The sequence below is a fragment of the Hydractinia symbiolongicarpus genome, chromosome 10 (genome assembly GCF_029227915.1).
Source record: "Hydractinia symbiolongicarpus strain clone_291-10 chromosome 10, HSymV2.1, whole genome shotgun sequence".
Classification (NCBI taxonomy): Eukaryota; Metazoa; Cnidaria; class Hydrozoa; order Anthoathecata; family Hydractiniidae; genus Hydractinia; species Hydractinia symbiolongicarpus.
Window position 1 is genome coordinate 25,278,862 of NC_079884.1, and position 25,106 is coordinate 25,303,967.

A 25,106-nucleotide genomic window follows, 5' to 3' on the forward strand; every position below is an offset into this window, starting at 1 on the left:
AATGCGTGTCCCCAGGGCTTTTTAGGTTTCTTTAAGTCGGAAAATCCGTTGAAGATCTCAAACGAAGGAAAAGCTAACTCTGTTTTGTAAGTCTTTAGACTTTAGAAATAATTTCGCACTGAAAACAAGTGCACCTCGGTGTATGATCATTCTGATTTTTTTGTTTCACATTAAATTCGTTTTATTTTATAACAATAAAACATGCTAACAATAACAGCATGCGGCACCGCAAAACGCCACCTAGTGGATTTGATTCAAACTTTCCGCAGCGTCATGCGTCCCACCGGTGAGTATACGTCATTTTGCGGCCACCATTTATATTCTAAACGTGCCAGGTCCCTCAAACCTTCTTACGGTTCACCCTTCGAAATTAGCACAACCACGCCTGTCGCAGTTTATAAATTCTTAAATAAAAAACTAATTGCGTTGTTTTTGTAAGTTCATTATTTACCAGGGTAGGGATGTCAGAAGAATATTATCAGGCCTATAAGATTTAAGTGAGTTTGGTTATTATACAGTTTAAATTGTGTTATTCGGCCCGTTCTTTAAGCATTCATTTACAGCGCGAGAATAAAAAAAAACGACTTGTTTTGCTCGTAAACCGTAACCATAACAGTAACCGTAACGTCTGGTTCGATCTCGCAGTGTGTCTCCTATATCTTATGATTCAATACTATTAATTATTACTGACTACTTCAAAAATAAGCGTGTTAAATTTTAAAAGTACTGTTTAGTGAAACTTCGGTGAAACGAGTTTATAGTAAGACAATGTTTAACACATGAAAGCCTTTAAGTAACATTTTCATGTAATGCTTTACCTGTCATCAACAGGATGCTTGAATAGACTGGGGATTCTTCTGTTTGCGATGTTACTTAGGATATATTAAAAGGCGCTATCATCTTAGTACGTTCGTACACGGCTCAGTGGGTCATTTATCTCAATTATATTTGGGTGCCGTTAAAGAAAAGATAATCATATTGTCTTTCGGGAGATAGGATAGTCACAACTTCGCACCGAATAATACTGTGAATACTTAGCAGCACCAGAAAAGGGGATAAAGTAATTTTTAAGTACATCGCACCTCTAGTGAGAATGTTATCTGCGCTACTTAACCACTAAAAAAGAATCCAAAGAATCCAACCAACTTAATGAATATTGAATTGTACAGCTACAGTTTTAGAAAGAGATAAACAACTTGGATATGTGTATTTATTATGGATAAAAACTTTATTGGCGGCCATAGGAGAATAGAGAGATAAAGAGAGAGAGGTTAAATTGTTAAGCAACAGAGGCGGAAGTTGACACCATTTTTAATGACGCTGTATAGTATTCATATTATTTGACGTCAAATTGTTTGTCGTGAATCGTAATTCATTTACAGTTTACTTGTGAAATATTTACGATGGCGGGTAAACGGAAGATGAAGAAGAATCAATATAGAAACAAATCAAATAAACAAGTTATCAACAACCAGCTTGTACAAAATAAGTCTGATGCTGAAGTTAAACAAAGCAGTAACCCAGACGTTATGTTGTTGAAGGAGAATGCAACAATGGTCGCAGATGAGGAGAAACTTAACATCGCGTCCAATCAAGTAAGTTTGATTGACACCCTTATTGTAATCTGCAGTTATTTTGTCAATTTGTCATTCAGTACCTGTACCTCTTATATCAAATTGGCCTAATTTGCACCATAACTTACTAAGTACCTCTTGATTGAGGAGGTGTGATTTCTTAAACAACCTTCTTTTTTAGGCAACAGAAATAGATTTTGCTATTAACACTCTGACGCAACAACTGAATTATAACACAGTCATTATCCTTTCCTTGAAAGATGACATAGCAAATCAAGCTATTGAAATTAAAGCCAAAGATGCAACCATAGCTGCAATGAAAATTGACCAGGAAAGATCGAATTCAGCTTATGAAGCGATTTCAAAGCAGAATCAAATTCTTCAGAAAGAGCTAGCTCAAACAAAGCTTGCAAATAAATCCATCAACGAAGTTTTACTGAAGATGAATCAACAACATGCACTTTTAAATGCAAGCGTTGAAGGATATAAGATGAAAGTTGAGGCAGCGGAAACACATAGTAAATCTTTAGAAGTGCAACTTTTAGAGTTAACACAAAAAGTAAAAGTTTATGAGGATGAACGTGCCCACATGTTGGCTGAAATAGCACATCTGAAGAAAAAAAATGAGATGCAGCTCGAAGAAGTTGGAGAATTAAAGGCAACAATATCAAAATGTCAATTCAATATGAAGGAAAAGGAACAAGAATTGGCAAACATGAAAGAAAGAGAAGAAAAAATCTATCAAGAAAATGAAAGCACAGTCGCCAAGCTGCTGGCAGAACATGCCATAGAAGTATCTCTTTTGCAACTACAGCTAGAACAAGAACGTTGTCAAAAAGAGAATGAGATTTCAAATTTATCGAGAGAAATAATCGAGAAAGACACACAGGCTATCAAGCTTCAAGAACAAAATTTTGACCTAGAAGCTAATCTAAAATCTTTAGAAAAAAGATTTAACCAATCAAATGAATTTACACAGGACATAGTTGGACATTTTATGAGTGACATTGAAAGAAAATGCTCAAAGAGATGTTTTTACAAACCAAGGATTAAATGTTCGACAGTGAGATCTCGTCTACAGTTAATAGTGAACAAGATGAATGACGAGTTCTCAATACTACATTAAGTAGTAGACATTTTTTATGTTTGTGTCGTGTTTTTATATATTTTTATTACTAAAAATTTATGGTAATAGAAAATGAAACTATAAAATATTTTTATTATTTTAACCATGGGGATGCAAACATTTAGCTATGTTGTTAAACAGATGAAGTTTTAAAACAAGCGGATAAACTGCGTTGATCTCATTATGTCTTTGTGCGCCAGCTAAACCACACTACCTATGGTGAGTTAATGTTTGCCCAAAATGACCATCGCATTATCAAATTTTTTTACCATGTACACTGTTGTTGTTGAGTAGCGGTAATGCTTCATTCAGTCGCTAACTAAGTTTGCAGATTGTCCACGTGGCTTAATGCCAAGTCCGACAATATCGGGCTGTCTAAGCAAATATGCAGTTGAATTATAGAAAGGAACAAACTATAATTAAAACAATTTACCCTTGACATTAACCTCGTTCCCAGGGCTCTTTTTTATTTTTTTAATGGCTGACGGTTGCCTTGACATAAGAGCTTGAAAAAACCATATCGATTATGCTATCGCTGTCGAGATAAATGTGTAACGTGTTCAAATGGGAGTGCACACGGGATGCGGGTGACGTTATTTAAGTTACTATATCTGTATGGCATGCTTTAATCATTTCAATTAACACACCTTAGTGGTCACTGCTTTTCCTTGTTTCAGCTGTCCTCTGTCGCTGTCCTCATATTCCCTGTAACAAATATAGGAAGTTCTTTAACCGCTACAAAGTTCATAGGAGATCAACATTTAAGAGTTATTTCTGTTGACATCACGTACTAATTTTTTTCCAGTTGCGTTTGTATTGTGTATCTTTGATTGATTAAATTATGTCTCTTATTATGTCTTAAAGATATTCTGACTTTATTTGTTAATTATGGTGAATGAATGAGTTTGCAAATGTGATGATAACAGCTTAAATTTTAACAGGATGACAAAACGTTTCATTGGAGGCGAAATCTTATAAAAACCATAGAGGAAAAGCCAGAGTTGCAAGGGTAGCAAGTTCAAATAATGAAAAGGAAGAACCCCATTTTGCCAATATTCATTTTAATTGCATTCTCTTCTCCAGGTGTTTAAATTGGTTACATCAGAAGGATGTAAAAAATCCAGCTACGAAGCTACGAAGACAAAGGTTGAATTAATAATTAACATTCTCAATTCTTCCCCACTAACTTAAAATCGGTAGATCAGGGGTTGAACCAACGGATTTTAGTTACAACTTTAATGGACTTCGATATTAACTAACATCTGTGCACGGATTAACAAATGCCAAGTGAATGAAACAAAGCAAGGAAATCTAACCGGAAACTAACTTCTTGTTGTGAGGAGTTGTTCAGAAGAAAAAAAGCCGAGCAATGGAATTTTGTATTGGCGATAATTAAGGAACATGCTTCTGTTCTATCAACTTTTTTCTCTTTGTGGAGCCGCAGAATAATATCGTTACCCTTCTGGTTGTAAATTTTAAACGCCAAGGGAAGTGCGTTTTGACCCTTTCTTTAGTTATCCATTTAATACAGGATTCATCGTCAAACTGTCATCAGATTACAAAAAACCCAAACGATTACGGACAGAGAGTAAATTATTTTCATAAATCGAGCGGTTGTTGAGGTCTTGTGTGCTCTCCCGAATGGCGAAATTCATTTCCACCCTCCTCTTGATGCCAGGCACAAGAGAAATCTGATTCATAATGGCAGACGAGAGCTGCGAATTTGTAAACATTCCACGCACGATTGCTCTTTTTTCAGAAAAGTGGTGCCGAAGGCAGTGTATATCAACCGTCTATTAATATGGGTATATTTTGATATTAGCTATGGTAAGTTAACGAGAATCAATTTATTTTTTAGCATGTATTAATGCTAAAACGTGTTGTTGGAAAAAGGTTTTATAAATGCTAGCTAATGCTAATGTGTACCATTTCATTAGGTAGTAAATGGTGGCGGGAACTCTGAATCTTCTGCATCCTCCCGAAAGACACCATGTTCATTCAGTGCTGTTGATCCACCAATATGTGAAGAGGTTTGTGGTGTAGCTATCTAGCTAGCTATTTTTTATACATTTCTTTAGCTAGCTATTTCTCAGCAGGTCAGGCCTCTTTCAAAATTATGTTTTGTTCACCACGTCACTATAAAACCTGACTCCGTAGATCAGGAAAAATCTTCAAATAACAATATCACCAAAGCTCCCAAAGCAATCTATGGTGACTTAAGAATTGGTATTGAATGTTAATGATGATCCACATCACAATCACAAACTTCAGATTGCTTCATTTTGTTTTGTTTTCGTTCTGGCCCAAATACGGACACTGGCCCGTCTTTAGACAGGACGGCCTGTCATAGGAGGGGTCGGTGTGTTTACAGTTGGGATGGCCCATCTATTGACGGGCCTGGCCCAACTAGGACAAATGTATGCAACTTTGTCTTAAGTTGGTACAGGCCCAACTATTGACAAAGGAATCCTCTGCTTTTAAAAAACTGTGTCATCGGATGGGGCAAACTCAACTGTACACAAAGGATGCCTGCAGTTTTAGAAAATGTGTGATAAGATGGGACAGACCTAACACTATTGACAAACAATTCCAATGCTTTTAGAAGACTGTGTCACAAGATCGGATGGGCCCAATATTGACAAAGGACTGTGCTTTTAAAAATCACACTAAAAACAGGAACGGGCGTAACTATTGATACTTTTTAGAAACAGCCACAACATGGGCCAGTCTAAAGATTCCTATAATAAGGTTACACCTTGTGACATGGGCAACACACTGTTACGATTTAAAAAAAAATTTGGAAGACAGGCCTAGTGCAACTATGGACAAATGCAGTGTCTATAGGAGAGGACTGAAGAGAACAAAAAATGTATGGAGGAGAATAAATTATTTGTTAAAAGTTCTCTAAATATAGTCTATTACAAATATAGCTAAAGTAATGAGCAATACAAATACCATTTCTTAAAAATTGAACAAACACAGACATAAATTTGATAAATAGGGATTAGTAGCACAGTCGGTAGAGCGTTCAGCTCATGTCCAAGTGGTTGTGGGTTTGTTCCCCACATCAGGCTGTCATTCAGTTGGGCAAGAATTTCAAAAATAAGTGAACAACTTAAACTGTGAAGAGGTGTATTGGAAAGACCTCAGGGAAATTCTACCTGATCAACTAATCAACTTTTTTTTTTAAAGCTCTAGGATGCAAGCATAACTTTAGATGATTATAGATTATAGATTATATGTCCACTTTAGCAATTAGGGCAGAAAAATTTCTTTATGTCACCGAGAGAAATGACTTGATTTTTGTTTAATTTTTTGTTTTGTTTTTTTGCATAACATCAAATGCACTTTATGTTTTGCTGAAAAAACAATATTGTATATCTCTAAATTTTTGCATACTGTTATCGGTTGGAATAGTAATTTAACATTATTATAATTTTAGTGTCAAGAATTGGATCTTTCTTTTTTTGATCCAACATGTGCTGGTTGCCAAGATATACTATCCAAGTAGGTCAATTCATTCAGTTTTCAAAATACATGTGGCTAGAATTATATCTACTCTTGAGGCTAACTCGTCAATTAAAAATTATATTAAGAAACAAAATTTATAAATTGACCAGGCTTTTGTTTAAGAGTATAAAATAGGGCTCAAGTGCTGCATGTCTTCAAAATATCTTCATTTAATAAAAAGGATTGCAGTCAAAACATATGCAAGATCTGTAATCAGACCAGTAATCTCATTGAATAGGATTTTTTCACTTTATTAACCATTTTATTTCGTTTTTACTTTTTTTAGTCCAAGAACTACCATTTCTGAAATATTTGCCATAATGAGACAATGGGTTCCTCAAACCCAACAACATATTGAAATTCTTATTGAGGAAATATTAAAAAGGGGAGGCCATATTGATGACAGAGACGGGCTTACTGATATGACGCTTTTACACTATGCAGCAAAGTCTGGTGCAATTGGTGTTGGTGATATTGAAACATCTTGCAATGTTGTTAAAAAACTGATTAGTCTGGGTGCTAATCTTATTGCTAAATGTAGATGGACAGATATGTCAGCTCTTCATTATGCAGTTTTCTTTGACATCAAACCAGTTGTTAAAATCTTACTGGACGCTGGAAACATTCATGGTATAAATTTTATTGCAAGGTTTTTTTCAATAGGTAGCTTTTATCAGAAGTACTATTTTAATGTTACCAATTGTGGTATTATGTGCCTGATCTAAACTTTGATATCACTTGAAAAAAGTTCATTTACACCAGTGAGATAACAGCTTGTTAGCTCACTTCTGCATGAATTTTGTTTTTTACACCAGTGTGACTGTTTGGATATTTTATTATTTTTGTATTTGCTAATTTGTAAAAGCAAATTAAATTACCCTTTAAGGTAATATGCGATGATCTTATATATATGGATAAGTTTCCCAAACCTGGGTCCTCAAATCTGTTTCAGAATGGACGAGTTGATGACGTCAACAAAAACCTTCAAACCCTAATATAAAAAATTTTGGGTTTTGGTGGGTTTTTGCTGATGTCAGCAAAATTTTTAAACCCTTTTATCTCATAATGCGTTTGTTGGAAACATATCCTATACATTTCTTGATCAGAGTTTCAACCTCTACACATTACAGGCAAAAAATAAATTAAATATCGCCCATTTTTTTTTGGATTTACACTGCTGACGTCAACTAAACATCTGAAACAACCTATTTTTCCATTGTCCTTCTGAGTGAATTTATCCACGGGCCTTATTGACTAGTATATAGTAATGAAGGTCTCAACATGCTGATGTCAGCAGCGGGATCAGTCTCCTCAAATTTGACTCAAAGAGTGGCACTAGAATAGAAATATTCGCATGTTTTAAATTATTTTTGAAATTTATTTGGTGATACAGAGAGTTATGCATTGGTACAGAAAGTATAAACTTGTTTACTTATGAGTAAGGTTTTCTGGACAAGTTAGTCTTTCTTCTCTTGTAAATAACCCTAGACCGTGATGTTGTAGGCTACTTGTGCCTATCATTTTGTTTTTTTCTAAAGGGGGAGTCCAAGTAAATTTCCATGTGGTTGTTGTTGGTAAATAATAAGAGTCATCCTTTGAATAGCAACTATAGCAACTATTGAGAATAAGAGGAGAAAAAATCAAGAAAAAAACCTTTTGTTTTTTGAAAAAATTTGTGAAGATTATTTCAGGGAACATGTCAATTCTAGAAAGATTATATTTCTTAACAAGAATTTTTGCCAAGGTGTATACAATTAGTAAAATTCACGAAAGTTACTCTATTAAAAATATATATAAGTACCTACAGCAGCCCAAAGTAGTATCATATTCTTTTCTCTGAAAAAGCTGAAATATGGCTTTATTCACTTGAATAATCTTTATGTTGGTAAAGTTAAAGGCGAGAAAATTTAAAAACCATTCTCTACTTTAGATATTGATCAATGCAGCAAAGAATTTGACGGTGGTACAGCGCTTCATATTGGTTGTGCTAACAAAAGCTACGATTCTGTAGAAACACTGGTACGCGACTACTATCAGCATATTTCTTGGATGGGGCAGGGTAGGGATATTATGCACTAGTAGTCTTGAAGTCATGTAGTGGAACCATAAAAACGTTTTAAAGGGGATTTAGGGATTTCAATCTGCACAAGTCTAAAACAGTATTACAATGGACGCTATGAAATTAGATCAAAAAGATAGCTCACTCCAATATTTATTTTTTATTTTTTCCTTTTCCTTAGATTTCATATGGCGCAAATCCTCACTACGTAAATAAATTGGGAAAATTACCGATTAGTTGTATCCCTTCAGGTAAGTAGTTGTAAACTCCTGAAATGTATTATAAAGTTTGTTATATTGATTTTTAATTATTTTCTTTCAAATTGATTCTCTTTACTGTAGTTAAAACAGTGAATGTCAGAGTATCTTTCTCTGTTTAAACAACATTTTTAATAAAAAATGCTAAAAGCACTATTTTGAATGTATAAAACGGTTAAGTTTTTGAAATCTTTACAGGAAGAATAATTAAAGAAGTGTGATCTACTAAAAATTTATCTACGTAGCCATAAATCTGGATTTTTGTTTTTTGCTAAAACGTCTAAGGTGTTGTTTGTTTTTATTTAAAAATTTGTGAAAAAATTATTTGGAAAATTGTTTCATATTTTAGGTGATGATATTGACACATCAGATGTTAAATCAAAACAAGTCATTGCATCATTACACCAACTGTTGTCTACTGCCATGCAGAATACAGAACCAAAAAAAACTCATGTAAGGATTTTAGAGTGAGAAAATTATCTCAGATTTTAAAATTTTATCAAGTTTTTTGCAATTTCATTGTATTCCTTACATTTTGTTATTCTTACTAATTTTTTTATTCTTACAAATTTGTTATAATGACAGAAAAAAACCGAAACAAAAAAATTTTTGTAGCAGTTTCTGCCGTTGGGAATTTCTATGGAAAGAAATTTTTATGTACCTTTTTCTCGTGATTGTGGGACCTGTTTGCAAAGTTAGGTTCAAAACATTTTGTAAAATAAATCACAAAAATAAATTTGGCGAAGGTATAAAATAAAAATATTTTAAATCATCGTTCTCAAAAAAATTTTAAAATGCAAATTAAGATAGATATTACAGATTCCGCCTTTACTGGCGGAAATCAACAATAGTGCAGTATTTTTGTGAGCGCTCTAAATTGCAAAAATGTGTTTTGCATTTCAGATAAAAGACCAGAAAAGTTTCTTTCGTCTGAATCGCAAAAATATCTTCCAATTTCTTCTCTTATTATGCCACATCTTTTTTTTGTTTTTTTAGACAATAATTTTTTAACAAATTAATTTTAGAAACCTTGTTTCTTGGTAATATCTAATATAATAGTAGGCTACTTCTGTGTGTCTTTCTGTGACTTTTTGAAAGTGGAGTATTTCTAGAAAATGTTTTTTAGTAGATTGTTTACATGCAGCATGTAAACAAATATCGCCAATTTTTTTGTATATTCACTGCGACGTCAGCAACTACATTTTTTCATTGTTCTAATGTATACATTTATATCCCACGACTTTAGAGTTTAAGTCTATCCACACTCCAAGCTTTGGGTTTGGAAATGAACGATCAAGTAATTGTGGCTGGAAAGGTATAGTTTAATTTAAAGATTTTAATTGTACCGTTTTTAAGGCAAAAATTAAAGCTGTTCTTACAACATTTAACTATATGATAAACAATAGCAATCATGCTATTTTAAGCAGTATTTTGCCATTGAAAAAGTGACTAAACATACCAGTATAACAGGTTGGTATGTTGAGATTTTGCGGTTCAACGGAGTTTGCATCTGGTCAGTGGGCAGGTATTGAGTTAAATGAACCAGTTGGTAAAAATGATGGTTCCATCGCAGGAGTAAAGTATTTTGACTGCAAACCGAAATATGGTATGTTATGAATTTTGAATTTATTTGTATTTGAGTATAGATGGTGTACTTGATGGAATAAATTGAATAAAGAAAACATTAGGATAACTGCTAACATTGGCCCGTTCATCCTATTAAGTTCAGTTGGCTCAAATGGGGAAAAATAGGCATTCTCCCCAATAGGTGGCTTTCACGATTTATCCCTGGAGACAATCTTTTGTAATTAGAAAAGGATCGTAGGAGAATTAAAGTTATTGTGTTCTCTCCCTTCACTAACATTTTGTATGAAACAGTACTACTAGCAAAATGTATAAAGGGTGTCTTGAAACATTTTAAATTGATTCTCTGCGTTTAAAAATTTAAAAATTGATGTCAGAGAAAGGTAACGAAAAAATTTAGATTAAGTAAGCGAAATTTGCCACATTCATGAGAGTTTATATCACGAAATTCTTATTGGTTCTCAAAAGTTTATAAGCATTAAATAAAAAAATTCTTTTAATTTGCCAAAGTTAGTGTTTGTAGCAGTAAAATTGACTCTCAAAATATCTTGTCCGGGAAATTCAAAAAATTTCGCAAATTTTCTCTGTTAAATGTAACTTTTTTTTTAGGAATATTCGCACCGCTGACACGTGTAAACAAATACGATGGAACATTACCAGTTCCACTGGGAATTAATGGTTCACGAAACAGTTCAAGTAAGTTCCTCTTTTCTTTGGGAGATATCTCAATGTGTATCAATGCTGTTTCGTGATGCTTCTGTTTATACTGATAACCTTCTTTCTTATTTTAGGAGCATCTTCTGCAGATTCAAATAGGCCAAACTTAGAAGTAAGTGCATCAATGGAGAGACGGAGAAAGATTTCTAAGAGTTTAGCGTAACTAATTTAAGCTTAACCGAAATTCAAAAGTTTTTTTGATGGAAACTTCAAAAAAAGAAGCGCCAAAACTCTTTTCACATTTCTAACTATAATAATTAAGTCGAAATAATTATTTTTTAATTTGTGTTAAGGTGCATGAAATTTCCACCTTACTTAACAATACTTGTCATACCTTATTTTGCTCCAAACCTTATAGATAGGTGAAAAAGTGGTTGTTGCTGGTCAGAAGATTGGTATTGTACAATTTGTTGGTCCAACCAAGTTTGCATCGGGGTATGTGTACTACTGCATAGTCATGAACCTTCCTAAAGCGGATATATGTGCAAAAGTGTCCCCTTTATGCAAACAGAGAGATTTTTCTAGAGATATGTTTTTAATTATTTGACGTAAAATTAAACAATCCCGAATGTTAGTGTCCGTTATACAGATGTTACGGCTTCAGGCCATATTCACAGATTTCACAGCAGCTGTTATCAGATAGGCGATTTATTGTTAACCTTTAACAGCCATTTTTTCAAAAATCAGGACGCACAAAGATGTGATATGGCCAAATGGTGACTAACAGAGAAAATTCCCTTCTTAGAATTTGGGTTGGTGTTGAGCTCGATCAAGCGGCAGGGAAAAACGACGGAGCGGTATCTGGTGTTCGATATTTTGAGTGTAGTCCGAAACATGGAGTGTTTGCGCCGTTGAATAAAGTTAAGAGGTGGGAAATAAGATTTTCTTTTGTAGTTAAAACAGTTTATTCATTCTGAGTTTTCAAATTATAATAATGCGCAAAATGGTACAATTTTTATGCGCAAAACATGCACGATAACTAGTACTAGAAAAAATGAAATTATGATTCTAACAGCAGACGTGTTTTTCAATTTCAGAATTTATGGTGAAGAAGAATCGTTTCACGATACTGTCAGTAAGTGAGACATTTCTTTTAACAAGGCCTCTTCACAATCCTTGCATTACACATCATGTTAAAGGATTTACAGGTTTTTTCATACCATACAATCTATTTAAATTGCGAGTTTCCCTTACTAACATTAAAAATATTTACAATAATCTTTTTTAAGAAATAAAAAATATTGCGTTTCATTCTTTGAGAAAGGCTAAACAACCATCCCGGGGACAAACGGGATAATTCTTGCATATTTCAATTGTAAGAAAAACACATTTCAGCAAATTTTCCCATGCCGACAAACGTGCTGTTCAGCCTCTATAGGAAGCATTTTTATAATTGAAAAATATAATGTATCATAGAAAGTAAAATCACAGTGAACATTTACCGTAGGATTTTGGATTATAATTTGGATTAGCATATATTGGTTAGCATAAAACATTTTTTTTTAAAAAATGCATTGAACTTGCTGTCATCAGAATATTTTTATAGCTGGACTAGCGATTTGACTAATGGTTGAACTAGTCATTTAACAATATAGTGACAACTAGTGACTCATCTTTTGTTTATAGATAATGACACTGCAGAACGCTTGTTGAATGACGAGAACGTTACACCTGAACCTGTACAGACCAAATCAACTGAAATTTCTAGTGGCACACAAAACAGTGTTAAGAAGTCCACAAACAGTAAGTGTGATTGGCGTCTGCGGATATTTATAAATTTATAAAATATTTATGAAGCACATCACATGGAAAAAGTTGGGTGGGGGGTTTGGGCACAGGGGTGGTCATAGGGGTGTGTTGTGAGGGAGGTTGTTTGGCTATGTACATGCCTGCATTTTGACTCCAAATCTTAAGCCTTGTCTTGGCAAATTGACTTGTTTATTCATCTTTTGCTATGAGTACGGTCTTAGTGGTGTTATTAAAACGCGGTACGGTAACTCTCTTTCCAAGCACTTTTTTCGTTGTATAAGTATAAGATATATGCAACTTCTGTGCTTATAATAAAAAGTGTTGTTTCGTAGAATTTGATGATAAGGTGTTTATAAAATGCATAGGTTCGTCCGTAATGTGTCGAATTTTAGCGTCTTGAAAATGTGGCAAATTTAGCGTGTTTTGTTGAAATATCAATTTTAAACTATTTTAATCTTTTAAAGTAAATCAACTGCAAATTTAAAATATTTAAAAAAATTTAAAATTAACTACAAGCCAAATTTGCCATTTTAAACAATCTCCATATAAATTCACAAAAAAAAAAAGGTGGATTTATATGGAGTTTTTTTTCAAATCTCTAAATTCATACCCAGAGAGAATTTAACATTCATGAGGACTCGTGGCTCTATGAGACTTTATAATGATAAGGGATGGCGTTAATTTTTAAATAGGTTGTAAGTGGTTTGTCAATAAGAATTTAACTGTCAACATGGATAAGCTAAAATCAGTGAAAAAAAGGTGCCGCCTGAGCGCAAATTTTGATTTCCATCGCCACAAGTAGTAATTTAACTGTTTCTATCTTAACATTTAAACAATTGGACTTGTCAAAGTTCACTTGTCAATGTTTACAACGGAATAAGGATTTTGAACTTGGCTTATTTGGTTACATTTTAAACCCTTAAACGTGCTAATTGTTTCTAACGTTAGTATGACTCCTTTTCGCGATATTTCGGCACTTCATGGGACCTGGCGTGGATTATCTATATTATAATGCCCGTATACGTCTGTCTGTCTGTCTGACTGTCTGTCTGTCTGTCAGTCTGTCTGTCACGCAAAATGGTCGCAATAGCGAGAAGCACGCAATGCGGTATAAAAAGGACGGGCGAACCCGTGGATTTTCCACGGGCTAACGACTAGTTAGTAAAATTTAGCCTAGTTTTATTTGTCTTCTTTGTCGTAAATAATTATGTCGAATGCGTTTCTGTTAAATTAACGTTTTCATCTTTCCATTCTTCTTCGTCATCTTCATCGTCATCATTCGCTTCAACTTTATTGTCAAAGTGCTTTCTTATTTCCTCTGTTATTGACTGGAAAGTTGATCGTTCAGTATCATCATTTGATTCCAGACGAGGCGAAATATCCTTGTTTTCAAAAATGATCACGTTTCGAAGAACACATTTTTTTGTCTGTAAAAGAGTTGAATTTTTATCTTGGCAAGGATTTATTTATTTTGACGATGGATGAAAAAAATTAAATTTGGCGAGCACTTAACTTGGCTATTTCAGACCAAAATCTTCACTTTTATTTTAGGCAATACTAAAATCCCTCATGCAAACATAAATAGAAACATTTTACTCCATTCTGCTTCAAGTACACCCCGTTCTGCTTCAAGTACGCCCCAACAGAAGAAACGGACCAGGTACAGATATATGTATATATATATATTTTACTTCTTTCGAAAGCTCATCATTTTTATTTTGGTTCCCTCTTTAAATTTAAGATTGGATACAACATTGGGCGCTCAAATTAATTTTACTTTGAAAAACGTAAGTTGATTTTGTGTCATTCAATGTGCTCAAATCGCATGCGCCATGGCAACAGGTAATTTTGACTGTTTACTTGTGTGCCCTTGGAGAATAAGGTTTAAATGTGACCTGGTCCCAGGGACTTATTTTACGCGACTTTTGAGTGAGAGAATGAGATGATTTTATATTGTTCTGTGTTCTTTTGGCAACGGGCAACCTTGCATCTCTGTTTACTTGTTTACCATTGTCGCGTTATGCTCATGGATTTAATTCACGTAATTTTTGCATGTTTCGGTTATTTTCGCGAAATTTCAAAAAAAGTGATACCCAGCACTTATATAATATTGATGTGTATTTTCAGCCGTTTTTATTTTGTGTCCCTTACAGAAAAAATCCTGAAACGGTATAAATTGAGAAAAATATGTTGTCAACCTCATTTTTTTATGGAAATTTTATTCTCGTGAAAAATGTAAAGGCTTGCGAAAATTTATTCACGAAAAATTGTTTTTTTATCTAACAATTTACCCCATATAATTAATCCCCTAAAGATTTTGAATGGCAAGGTTGTGGCAATGTTCGTAAAACGTTTTATTGTTGACAGGGTATGAGCGTGTACGCCAATAACGAACTTGGTATCGTTCGTTTCATTGGTCGTGTCGAGTTTTCTGACGGGATATGGCTTGGCGTCGAACTACGAAAACCTAGTACGTATATGTTCCTTGTAATTATAAACACATCCTTAATTTGTGTTAACTGCACACATCAAATAGATATCTTTCGCCCAACTTCAGTGCGAAAAAACAATGTAGAGTTTGCATGGATGAAGAAAAGAGAGAGAGTTGGAGTGTGTTTTTTAAAAACAAAAAAAATGCATGTTGACTATATTTCTTTCTGTTTATACCTTTCATTTTTACTTTTCATTCTAGAATTAATTTAATGTTAATGTTCTGCATAGCTGTTTGACTGTATAATTTAAGATGCTACACGAATATACCATCGTCTTTTAAAATGTTCAAAAAATTGTTGGGATAAATGCTTAATTTCAAAGATCATACCCAAGCAATCATTTACGTTGTTTTAAGACATACCCACCACGCATTTTGAACTTGTCAAAGTTCACAAATTATGTTCACACCAGACTACTGCACCTAGCGCAATTTTTAACGCTTCTTACCGTCCCCACACATCGCGAAGGATTGGACGGGAGATGCTGTTTTGCCATTTTGAGCAATGGCCAAAAAGCTGCCATTTTTAAGTTTATGTACAGGATTGTAAAAGCCTGGTTGTGTAAACGGTGCATGAAATATACCACCTCTTCCAAGCAACGAATCAGGCGCATATAATGTTTGGGTGACTAAGTAATCTTCAATTTCTATTTTTAGATGGAAAAAACGATGGTACTGTGGAAAATAAAAAGTATTTTACTTGGTAAGTTTGATGATAGATAATGTTTTGATTGGAAGTTTAGCACGATAAAACACCAGGGAGTGTGAAAATGAGACAAAAATGTTTATTTGTGAGGTAATAAACTTTGCGTTTTTTGCTTTAACGTGTTTTACGGAAGATATATTCGCGTAAATATATCGCGAAAGTTTTTCTTAAATTATCTTACTCGGACATTTACGAAATCAGCTTTGTTTTACAAATTGTTTAGCCCACTGGTGCGTCACTTTTTCTAAATCCTTTTTTTTGAACATTACCAATTTGTGCGATTCAACTTGTTTATTTTTAGTAAACCTAACCACGGTCTCATGGTACGTCCAAGTCGAGCTACATGTCGTGGTATAAACTGTGCACAGCTGGTGGATTTAAAATTCAGATGAATTTGGAAGACAAGAGTTTCAAATATTATATTATTTACTACTATTTATTTTATTTTTAATATCATATATACATTTAATAAAAAAATATTTATCATACAACAGTTTTTATATTTGCCGTGTGGCCAGCAAAGAATTATGTCCAAACATTCCTTACACTCGCGTCAGGAGCAAATTGACTCGGTTACCCATCCCATATGGTTTTTCTCCACGGTTTGGTCATTCTTCTTTCCCTAGCTTGTTGTCTCGATCAATCTTCGCGCTATTTTATGGTAGCATTGGCTCTAAAATTAAACAGAAAGAAAATGAATGTTCAACCACGACAGCTTTAAATGTAACTGAAAGATGCTAGTTATACCTGAATGGAAGTACTATCGGCGAAAACAATTGGCACGCCCTTGTCCGATGTTTCTCGTATATTGATATCTAACGGTATATCTCCTAAATAACGAACAGTATATTTACATCCTGGGTTTTCAATCGACAAAAAAATAAAATATCTAAAAAGTAGGCGTTATTAGGTCTGTGCATGGTAGTGGCAATTTTGACACCACTATTTTTTTGTTTTTGCTATCATCAAATTTAAGGTTTTTATACACTCGCCAAATTAAACCATCTATAACCAAATCGAGGAACCAGATGTTTTGTACGAAATAAATACTACTTTAATTGGAGAAACTTTCGCGAATTTACGATTTTTCGCCATTTTCGCGAAAGTTTGTCTCGCGAAAATGTGCGATTTTCTTCATTCGCGAAACTTTATCTCGCGAAAGTTTCCGAATTTCTTCATTCGCGAAAGTTTATCCAGTAAGCTATTTTATCATTTTTCACCAAAAACGCACAAAATAGTTATAAATCTTATTTTAAGAAAGAAAATTTATAACATTTTCAATTATGCTAAGAATTTTGAGTTTTTTTTAACTGAAAAATTCTTGTTCGCGAAAGTTTATCTCGCAAAAATTTGTGGGTTTCTTCATTCCCGAAAGTTAATCTCGCGAAATTTTTCGAATTTCTTCATTCGCGAAAGTTTATCTAAAAAATTTCGCGAATTTTCTATCTCGCGAAAGTTTCTCCAATTAAAGTATACTTTTGTTTAAAAGTTAAAATTTATGTAGGTATACGCATCTTACAAAGTCTTCTTTTTTCTATCGCCTAATACTTTTTTTTATTTTATGGTTAGGTTAGTTTTAGAAATATAGAAAACCGTGCATGTAAAAAAATTCAGCCCACACAAAACTTGCGACTCCTCCCAATTGAATCCACGGGAAATTATTTTTTTCCACACATCGCTCGCTAACTTAAATCTGCGCCAACCTTAAAATAGGGATGCTTTTTTATGTACTTGATCAACATAAGTAAATAACTTTAAAAAATCCAGAAATGTTCTCAAAGCCTACCTATAAATTCTACGTTCAATTCTTCACTCAATTTTATCGCTCCATCTTGTCCAAAAATATGACTGACGTGATGACAATTCGGACAAATGAATTGACTCATGTTTTGCACCAAGCCTAATACCTGAAAAGATCACAGGAAGTCAGTTCTTGTAAAACTTTGCATTTTTAGGACATTACACGCCAACAATGATCCACGAAAATCACTTTCATACACTATTTTTATTAAAATCTTCATAATTTTATTTGAGTTTGTACAGCTCAAATTTTCAAAATGGTAACTCAACGTACCTCATGTTAATAAATTTTCACGCGACAGAAATAACATACACAAAGACATTTTCAAAAGTATTTTAATGAATTTAACACAAGTAAAGAAAAAAATGGTTTGTATTTTCTAAACTAATAGTTTTATGCCGCCACACGGACGACAATCTTCAGTAGTCTATATTATTAGGCGATAGAAAAAAAATACTTTTAAAGATGTGCATACCTATATAAATACAAACCATTGTTATCTTTACTTGTGTATTTGCTCTGATGAAACAACATTGAGCACTTTATGAAGAAAGAAGAATAACCTTCAACGCATAAATGAATTTAACTTAATATCTTACGAGTACTAATTTTTAATACAGTGGACTCTTTATCTTAAACTCGCAAGAGACTAAAACATTTTTTTGAGATAAAGTTCTCAAAAAAATTAAATTTTGTTAACAAAAGGGGATATTCCCTTTTGCTTTTTTCCCAAACAAAAAATTTGGCAGATTGGAAAAAAGCAGCCAAATTAAATTCCGCAAAAATTCTTATTATTTTGGTGGTTCGCTTTTTCTGTTGTCTACCAATTTTTTTGGCCACAAATATTTTTTGTTAACATTTGCATACTTAATGCACTACAATGTCCTTGGTCATAAGTCGTTTCCCACGGCACCAGGCCTCTAGAACACTGCCAAATACGTGCCAGGCCTCCAAAGGCTGTAATGTGGCCTATTACAGCCTTACAAGACCCCTACACATAGGTGACGTGGTTTCACGCGCCCAGGTAGGTTGCCAACAGATGTTTACCGTCTAGGTAAATCCAATATACATACAGGGATTTCAACTTTGCGAAACATCTCCGCCCCACGTCGGGCGTCAAGAAGAGCGATATCCTGCGGTGTCGTGACAATAACAGCACCTAAACATTTAAAAGACCAAACAAAATGTTTTAAAAAGGAGATAGAATAACACATAATCAAACTGAAGTTCATTGAAGATTGAGAGCTGGTTCGTTGACTTCAGACTACCTATATTTTAATCACACTCCGGTATGGTAGCAGATTAGTATAGAGCATCAGTACAACAACTTTTTATACTTATTCGTTATTTTCCACGCTCGAAGCTGTTGATCTTCGAATTTAACATCTACATGTACTTCAAATTGCTGAAACAATTTACGTGCTAAGGTCTAAAAAGTTTGGAGAATTTGAAAAATCCGCGAAATTTTATCACATTCAATTATTTCGAAATTGTGGTTCAAAGTAACAATTTTACAATAACTCCTAACGAGAAACCAATGGCGTTAACCTATCAAGCCTTGACAAAATTTGTTTGAATACACGTGTATACATTTCAAGTTACCTGTTACTTGTACCAACTGTGATATAGACAGCTGGATATCACCAGTTCCCGGTGGCATGTCGACAATCAAGTAATCGAGAGGGGACCAATCAACATCTCTTATTAGTTTCTGCACAGCTGACATCACCTGAAAAAAAAAAAGAAAAGGCGATTGATCAGTGCTATCTTAATAATAAATTTGCATTTCGCGAACATTAATATATTATATGTATTTCGTGCGTATATATTCTATTTATATCGCAGTTCTTGTTCCAAATTTCGAGGCTTAAAAACACTTTTTCGCAATCATTTTTTTCTTCTTGAAACAAAAACAGCAAGCGAAAAATAATACGCATTGGGTAGATACGACTCTCAGCGAATATAGAGATACGAAAAATAATAAATAAGCCAATTAATTGAGTTTTTTGACTCCTTGGTGTTTCCTTACAAATAAAACTACAGAGAACTCTCGAAACTGCGAATCCTCAATAACCTTTCGATTAAACGAACTAAATTCCGCCTGTCCTACTTTAACAAACCTTTGATACAACGAACTCTGTTTTTTTTTAAACTTTTTGTGTCTTAAGGCTTCGTTACACGAAGATACAAGCAGAAGCCTTAAGGAACACGAAAAATTTCGCAACTCTGCATAATTTGTGAAATTTGATCACATTCTAGTATTTGAAAATTACAGTTCCGCAAAAAAAAAAAAAAACGCATTTAACTTCTTATAAACTCATCCTCACAACGATTCACGTATTACGTACCATGGGACCACGCCACACAACGGCAGAGGTTTCATCTACAAGAAATCCAATTGACATGCTAAAAAAATGTATATCAAACCATACGGGGTTATGATGATAGTGCAGTAACGTTAAATATCATCTTTGCTTTTCTGACAAATTGACAGCATGTTTACAGATTGATCGATTTACGAAAGCACTGTTTTGGATAAGCAGTATAAAAAAAGGTATTTCAGTAACTCACCATTTTATACCATAATTTTGAAGTGGAATCATTTGGTTCACTAAATCAAAAAAAAAAAAAAAAAAAAATTAAAAGAAAATCTGGATCACAACAAACAAACTCTGTTTTAAATAACACCAGCCCAATCCAGTATTTGAGAATCTTACAGTCGTTCAAAGTTGGCTCTGCATTGAGATTCATCATTTTTGGAATGGAAGGTCCATAAATATCTGCATCAAGGATGCCAACATTCTATGTTAGAGATAAAGATAACAAGATAGTAATATGTAAGATACTGATAAATACATATGAAGAGGTTAACCATTACACTTATCAAACTTTGCTACAACTATTTAGTTTTTTATAAGCGTAAATTTTAGTGGCACGTGTAGGCTGAGATTTCTGAAAATCTTAAGGCTGAATAACAAAAATGAATATTTGTTTATACAACATATCAACTTCCAAAGCAAAAATTATGTACTAAAAGATAGAAAGAAAACAAAATATAAAAAAATCGATATATTTCTTAAATAAATATAGAAATATGCTCTAGTGTAAGTGAAAATATGTTACAGGCAAATGTGCTTACGTGAAAGAAGTGAATTTAAAATTTAAAAATAAATAAGAATTAAATATAAATAAAATTATTATGTAAAACGTTATTACATAAAATAGGCATAAATGAGGTTGAAGTGTGGAGAAAAAATACACTATGCTTATAAAAAAGGTGTAACATGCTTGTCATATATTACATACGATTCTCAGTCATAATATTACCTTTTGACATCTGGCAATGGCAGCAGCGATATTAACTAAAATAAAGGGAAGCATGGGGGAAATCTATTTTAAATGCTTATTTAAAGCAAAAAAAAAATACTATACTTAAACAGGATTTTTAAGTAAAGTATTGTTAAGGCAAACCCAAGAAGCATTACAGGCTGATGTGCATTCTTTTATGTGACCAGGACTTTCTTTGTAACATATAATGCAGAGGTAAGTATTTTTGAGACTGTTTCTAACACCACATTGCATTATGATACATGCATATGCACCCAAAAGCCGAATGTATTTCAATTAAAAGACATCATTGTGATGTGATTAAAGGGATATTCCGTACAAAATAGTGAGGATGCTAAGCGAAAAGCACACAATACAAATTCTACTGTGCATGTACCAAAGTAAAAACACTCTTCTCCAGTGACACCTATCCTAATTTAACGAAGCGTGACAAGTCATTACACTACCTGTTAAACAACTTCTTGTCGTTTACCTCTCCTTTGTAATAATAGCTGCATTCTGTCTGTCTATTTGTGGCGAGAAAAAAGTCCTGTTATGAAAATACGAAATGCGATATATACAGAATGAGAACCAACTCGTAGATTTATTCATGGGCTACTGACTAGTTTTTACAACTTCTTTTAATTTCCCTTTTTATCATTTTTTACAACTTATCGTTGGTTCCTTTATTCTCTTTTCTACAACTTTCCATTGTTGCCGTATTTCTCTTTTTTAGCAACTGTTTTCATATTCTCTGGTGGACACTTTGGGAAATTTATGTTTAAATTAGAAAGCAATCCTGTCACCTTAGGTCAAAAGCCAATTCAATATAAAATCATTATGCTATTGACTAGTAAGAAAGACAATTCTTATTAGCCTGGATAATTGGAACAATACCCATGGTGAGTAAACAAAGCACCATACACCTATAGCTAAGAAGTTCTTTTTACATATTTTTAGTTGACGCTACCATATAACAACCTAATGGATCTGAAATTAGCACGTTCTTCACTATATGGTCAGCTTTATAAATTTAGTATATTTTTGTGTTTCGTAAATTGAACTTAAAAGTTTTATTAGTAAAAGTGTCATTTTTTCACTTCCAAGGTGTTATTACAACCTTACCAAAAGTTAACAACTTATTTTAAATGATAATAAAATATTGTAATAATAAAAAATATGTTTATTGTTTTCAAAATTAGATAGGAAAACATACAAAGAATAGGGATAAAAGTAAACAACAAACATAACTTCAGTATATTTTAATAGATAATGTTCACCACTTTAAAATGAAAAAAATAGCTGAGGTCATGTATATTCGTGATAACAGTCCCACACTTAATGTACAGGAATTGTCTGTTCCATTAAAATTGTTTTAGATAAAAATCATTTATAGTCAACAAGGGGAGGAGTGCATTTGTGCTCCACGTGATGCACGCTACCCTTACCAACGGTATATAAATTAAATACCTTTGTGTTCGCCGTTATTTGTTATATATATGTTTTGTTGTTGTTTATCCTCTGTGTATTATGTAGTTTTTGAAAACTATATTTAAAAAACTTGTAAGATAATTGTAACAATTTACGTTGATAATGTCTTGTAGTAACAAGACGAAATATCCGTTAAATTAAAATAAAAAAATGTCATCATCAATCAAACTTCTCGTACTTATTTTTATTGTGGAGTCATATGCCCGAATTAATATATAAATAATTTTGAAATAATTTTAAAAACCAACCAATTATCAACCAATTAAAATAATCAATTAATCAAGTGCTTACCAGCAGATGTGGATTTACCAACACCACCTTTTCCAGATGCAACTAAAATAACATTCTTAACTCCAGGTATAGGTTTCCTTTTTGGAAGACCTTTTGCCATCAGTTCTTTTTGTTTTGAAGTAAGTGTCCCCTAAAACATTTAGGAAAATGTATATAGTTGTCTAAGAACTTTTGAGTCTGCCTAAAAATGCATTTTATATAGAAAACTTTAAAAAATAGTGAGTGCTAGAATTACATCAGCCATCTTTCTGCTAGCTGCCAAAAGTTAAATTTAATAACTTACTTTTAATCTTGAAATATGCAATTGCCTTGCCTTACACATGTAAGAAAATGTTGTTTTTGTAAGCTGTAACATGTTTGTTACCTATATACAAAATATATATTTACATTATTATATTACGCATTCAGGAATCTTCAAAAACCAAAAAAGACAGAAATCAATATTAATAGAGCCAACACACAGTAGCAATATCCTCACCCAGCCAAATGACAAAAGTTTATTCCCACAAAATATTTGTTAACACAAATCGCGAAAGTTTTCTTGTTAAAAAATGATGACAGTGATAGCTATTCCACACAAAAAAATAAAGTTTGGAACAAGGCTCAAAAACACATTCAATGGATTTAAAACTTGTTAACTTTTTTTTACTTTACCCGCGTCTGAATATATTTTCTTGAAAAAGTGTGAAATAATAGTTTATTTTTGCGTTATACTCATGAATTCGCGAAAAATCCAAAATACACCTTTTCACAGTTAAGAAATTTAACTGTAATTTATCAAACTGAAGTTATCTGTACAACTAGTTGCACTGTACTAATCATCTTAAAACCAATTTAGAATATATACATAAATTTAATTTTAAAATTGAAAACGACTTTTTCTTTTTACTAAAAATATCCACTACTATGGGCCGGTAAACGTGTTTGTTGTTGTTTTCTTCAGATTTTTCCCATAGCCGTGCGGCATTGTATTTCGAAACCACTACTTTGCGTAATACTACATAAATATCATAATAAGGCCACCATCAAAAATATGTTATGTTCGCATCCTGAAGATCCTGCAAAAATGTGTCGGTTTGTCGGTCGTGCGTATTTTTTTTTGCAGGATTTTCAGATCAGAGCAAGCAAATTCATTCCCAGGGCCAAAAACAGTATAGTGCTATTCAACATTGTTTTCAGACCCTTTTTCATTGCCCTGTAAACTGTCAGTAGCCACAGGAGAACCTTAAAGGAAATATTTTTATACGGTAATTAATTTTTGCGAGCTTTTGTCAATTTTGCGAAAATTAGTTCTCGCTAAAATTTCCTTTTTTTAAAATATCTGGCGAAAAAAATTTTCTGTTTTTTTTTTCGACTTACCAACTCTGGTTTTTATTACCTAAAGTGAGTCGGTCGGAGGACGCGAACATAACATGTTTTTGATGGTGGCCTAAAAGAGGGTACTGATAAGCCGCAAACACCCACATATATAAGGCCGAGTTCGGGTAACTATTCGAATAAAATTGGCAGTTGTCGCCCGAAACTGGCTGCACTTTCCCGAACTCGCCAGGAACATTCCCGAAATGCAATTGTAACATACCATGCAGACGGTAGTTGGAAGAAGGTGCTTGAAGATAAAGGAGTTAATAAAGTTTATATATAACTTATTTATCAAGTAAATCTTATTTTAAACTATCAAAAAACAGTTCTTTTAAGAACTTAGTTACCACATAGTAAGTTTATTTTAATATTTATAGTCTTTTGAATCATTAGTGTCTGATTTTCTTTTTTTTTTCGGGCATTGTTCGGGTCTATTCGGGGTTTTTCGGGCAAATGCTTAATCTTTTTTCAAAACGCAGAACTCGACCAAAAATGCCCGCACTTTTTACGGCGTATGCGGCTTATCATCTGCACCCTTTGATGGCCTAACTGTGAAATGTATATATTGGAAAATTCCAGAAACTTGCAAAAAGTTTCTAAAAAAAATTTGCCATTTTTTCTAACTTAAATTCTGCAATTTAATAAATTCAAAGCTAGCTATAAAATCATAATAAAAACGTGAGTACAAAAATACAAAAAAATAGGTGCTACTCTTTTTTAACAGAAAAATAAGAGAAGTTTTTTTGTAGTCTAAATTTAAAAGAAAACAGCTAGACAGCAGTTAGCTAAATGGTTCATTGAAATTCTAATCCCATCATAGCAAAACCGGTGAAGAAGGACAGGCAGCTAGCAAGGCTGGGCTAGCCAGATATCCTTTCCTGATAGTCTTCTCCCGTGTGGATAAACGAAAGTGAAATTCCATGACAGCCATTTAGAATTTGCCTGTACTCGCGGACCGAAGTAGATAGATTTTTATGTCCTTACGTAATATCATATGCCTAGCATTATCTTGTTTGGTCCGCATCGCACAGATATCACGTGATAAAAAGTTGTTCAGGTCAAAG

At 33.3% G+C, this 25,106-nt stretch overlaps 3 protein-coding genes across 4 annotated transcripts; 2 read left to right on the forward strand and 1 right to left on the reverse strand.

The window, feature by feature from the left end:
• Nucleotides 1–102: 102 nt before the first annotated feature.
• On the forward strand, nt 103–2,725 carry LOC130662612 (putative leucine-rich repeat-containing protein DDB_G0290503). Its single transcript, XM_057461508.1, has 2 exons — nt 103–1,595; nt 1,756–2,725. Exons 1-2 carry the CDS (start codon nt 1,404–1,406, stop codon nt 2,698–2,700), a joined length of 1,137 nt encoding a protein of 378 aa, XP_057317491.1. The 5' UTR covers nt 103–1,403; the 3' UTR covers nt 2,701–2,725.
• Nucleotides 2,726–4,372: 1,647 nt separating this feature from the next.
• On the forward strand, nt 4,373–16,264 carry LOC130612160 (CAP-Gly domain-containing linker protein 4-like). 2 transcript variants are annotated; one of them, XM_057433459.1, is made up of 20 exons: nt 4,373–4,527; nt 4,638–4,730; nt 6,143–6,207; nt 6,497–6,840; nt 8,141–8,229; nt 8,451–8,520; nt 8,876–8,979; nt 9,773–9,841; nt 9,997–10,132; nt 10,720–10,806; nt 10,902–10,939; nt 11,186–11,262; nt 11,573–11,695; nt 11,865–11,902; nt 12,454–12,570; nt 14,128–14,236; nt 14,318–14,363; nt 14,944–15,046; nt 15,725–15,770; nt 16,075–16,264. In XM_057433459.1, exons 1-20 carry the CDS (start codon nt 4,525–4,527, stop codon nt 16,163–16,165), a joined length of 1,848 nt encoding a protein of 615 aa, XP_057289442.1. In that variant the 5' UTR covers nt 4,373–4,524; the 3' UTR covers nt 16,166–16,264. The 2 variants fall into 2 exon arrangements, with proteins under 2 accessions (XP_057289442.1, XP_057289441.1); XM_057433458.1 differs by lacking the exons at nt 15,725–15,770; nt 16,075–16,264 and having other exon boundaries at nt 14,944–15,693.
• LOC130612162 (iron-sulfur protein NUBPL-like) lies at nt 16,191–23,277 on the reverse strand. The gene is made up of 11 exons (XM_057433460.1): nt 22,967–23,277; nt 22,684–22,813; nt 20,902–20,936; nt 20,292–20,376; nt 20,146–20,185; nt 19,923–19,980; nt 19,177–19,303; nt 18,648–18,733; nt 17,560–17,680; nt 16,521–16,603; nt 16,191–16,446 (listed from the first exon to the last, which is right to left on the reverse strand). Exons 1-11 carry the CDS (start codon nt 23,036–23,038, stop codon nt 16,396–16,398), a joined length of 888 nt encoding a protein of 295 aa, XP_057289443.1. The 5' UTR covers nt 23,039–23,277; the 3' UTR covers nt 16,191–16,395.
• Between the last annotated feature and the right edge of the window lie 1,829 nt (nt 23,278–25,106).

Bases quoted from the DNA above. Each gene is read 5' to 3' on its own strand.
- LOC130662612 (XM_057461508.1), top strand. From the start codon at position 1,404: ATGGCGGGTAAACGGAAGATGAAGAAGAATCAATATAGAAACAAATCA. The intron at 1,596-1,755 runs GTAAGTTTGATT...CTTCTTTTTTAG, and splicing joins TTAACATCGCGTCCAATCAA to GCAACAGAAATAGATTTTGC.
- LOC130612160 (XM_057433458.1), top strand. The intron at 10,133-10,719 runs GTATGTTATGAA...CTTTTTTTTTAG, and splicing joins TGACTGCAAACCGAAATATG to GAATATTCGCACCGCTGACA. The intron at 14,364-14,943 runs GTAAGTTGATTT...TATTGTTGACAG, and splicing joins TTAATTTTACTTTGAAAAAC to GGTATGAGCGTGTACGCCAA.
- LOC130612162 (XM_057433460.1), bottom strand. From the start codon at position 23,038: ATGTTACAGCTTACAAAAACAACATTTTCTTACATGTGTAAGGCAAGG. The intron at 20,186-20,291 runs GTAAGATTCTCA...TTTTTGATTTAG, and splicing joins AGAGCCAACTTTGAACGACT to TGAACCAAATGATTCCACTT. The intron at 16,604-17,559 runs GTAGGCTTTGAG...TTCGTTATTTAG, and splicing joins ATTGAACGTAGAATTTATAG to GAGATATACCGTTAGATATC.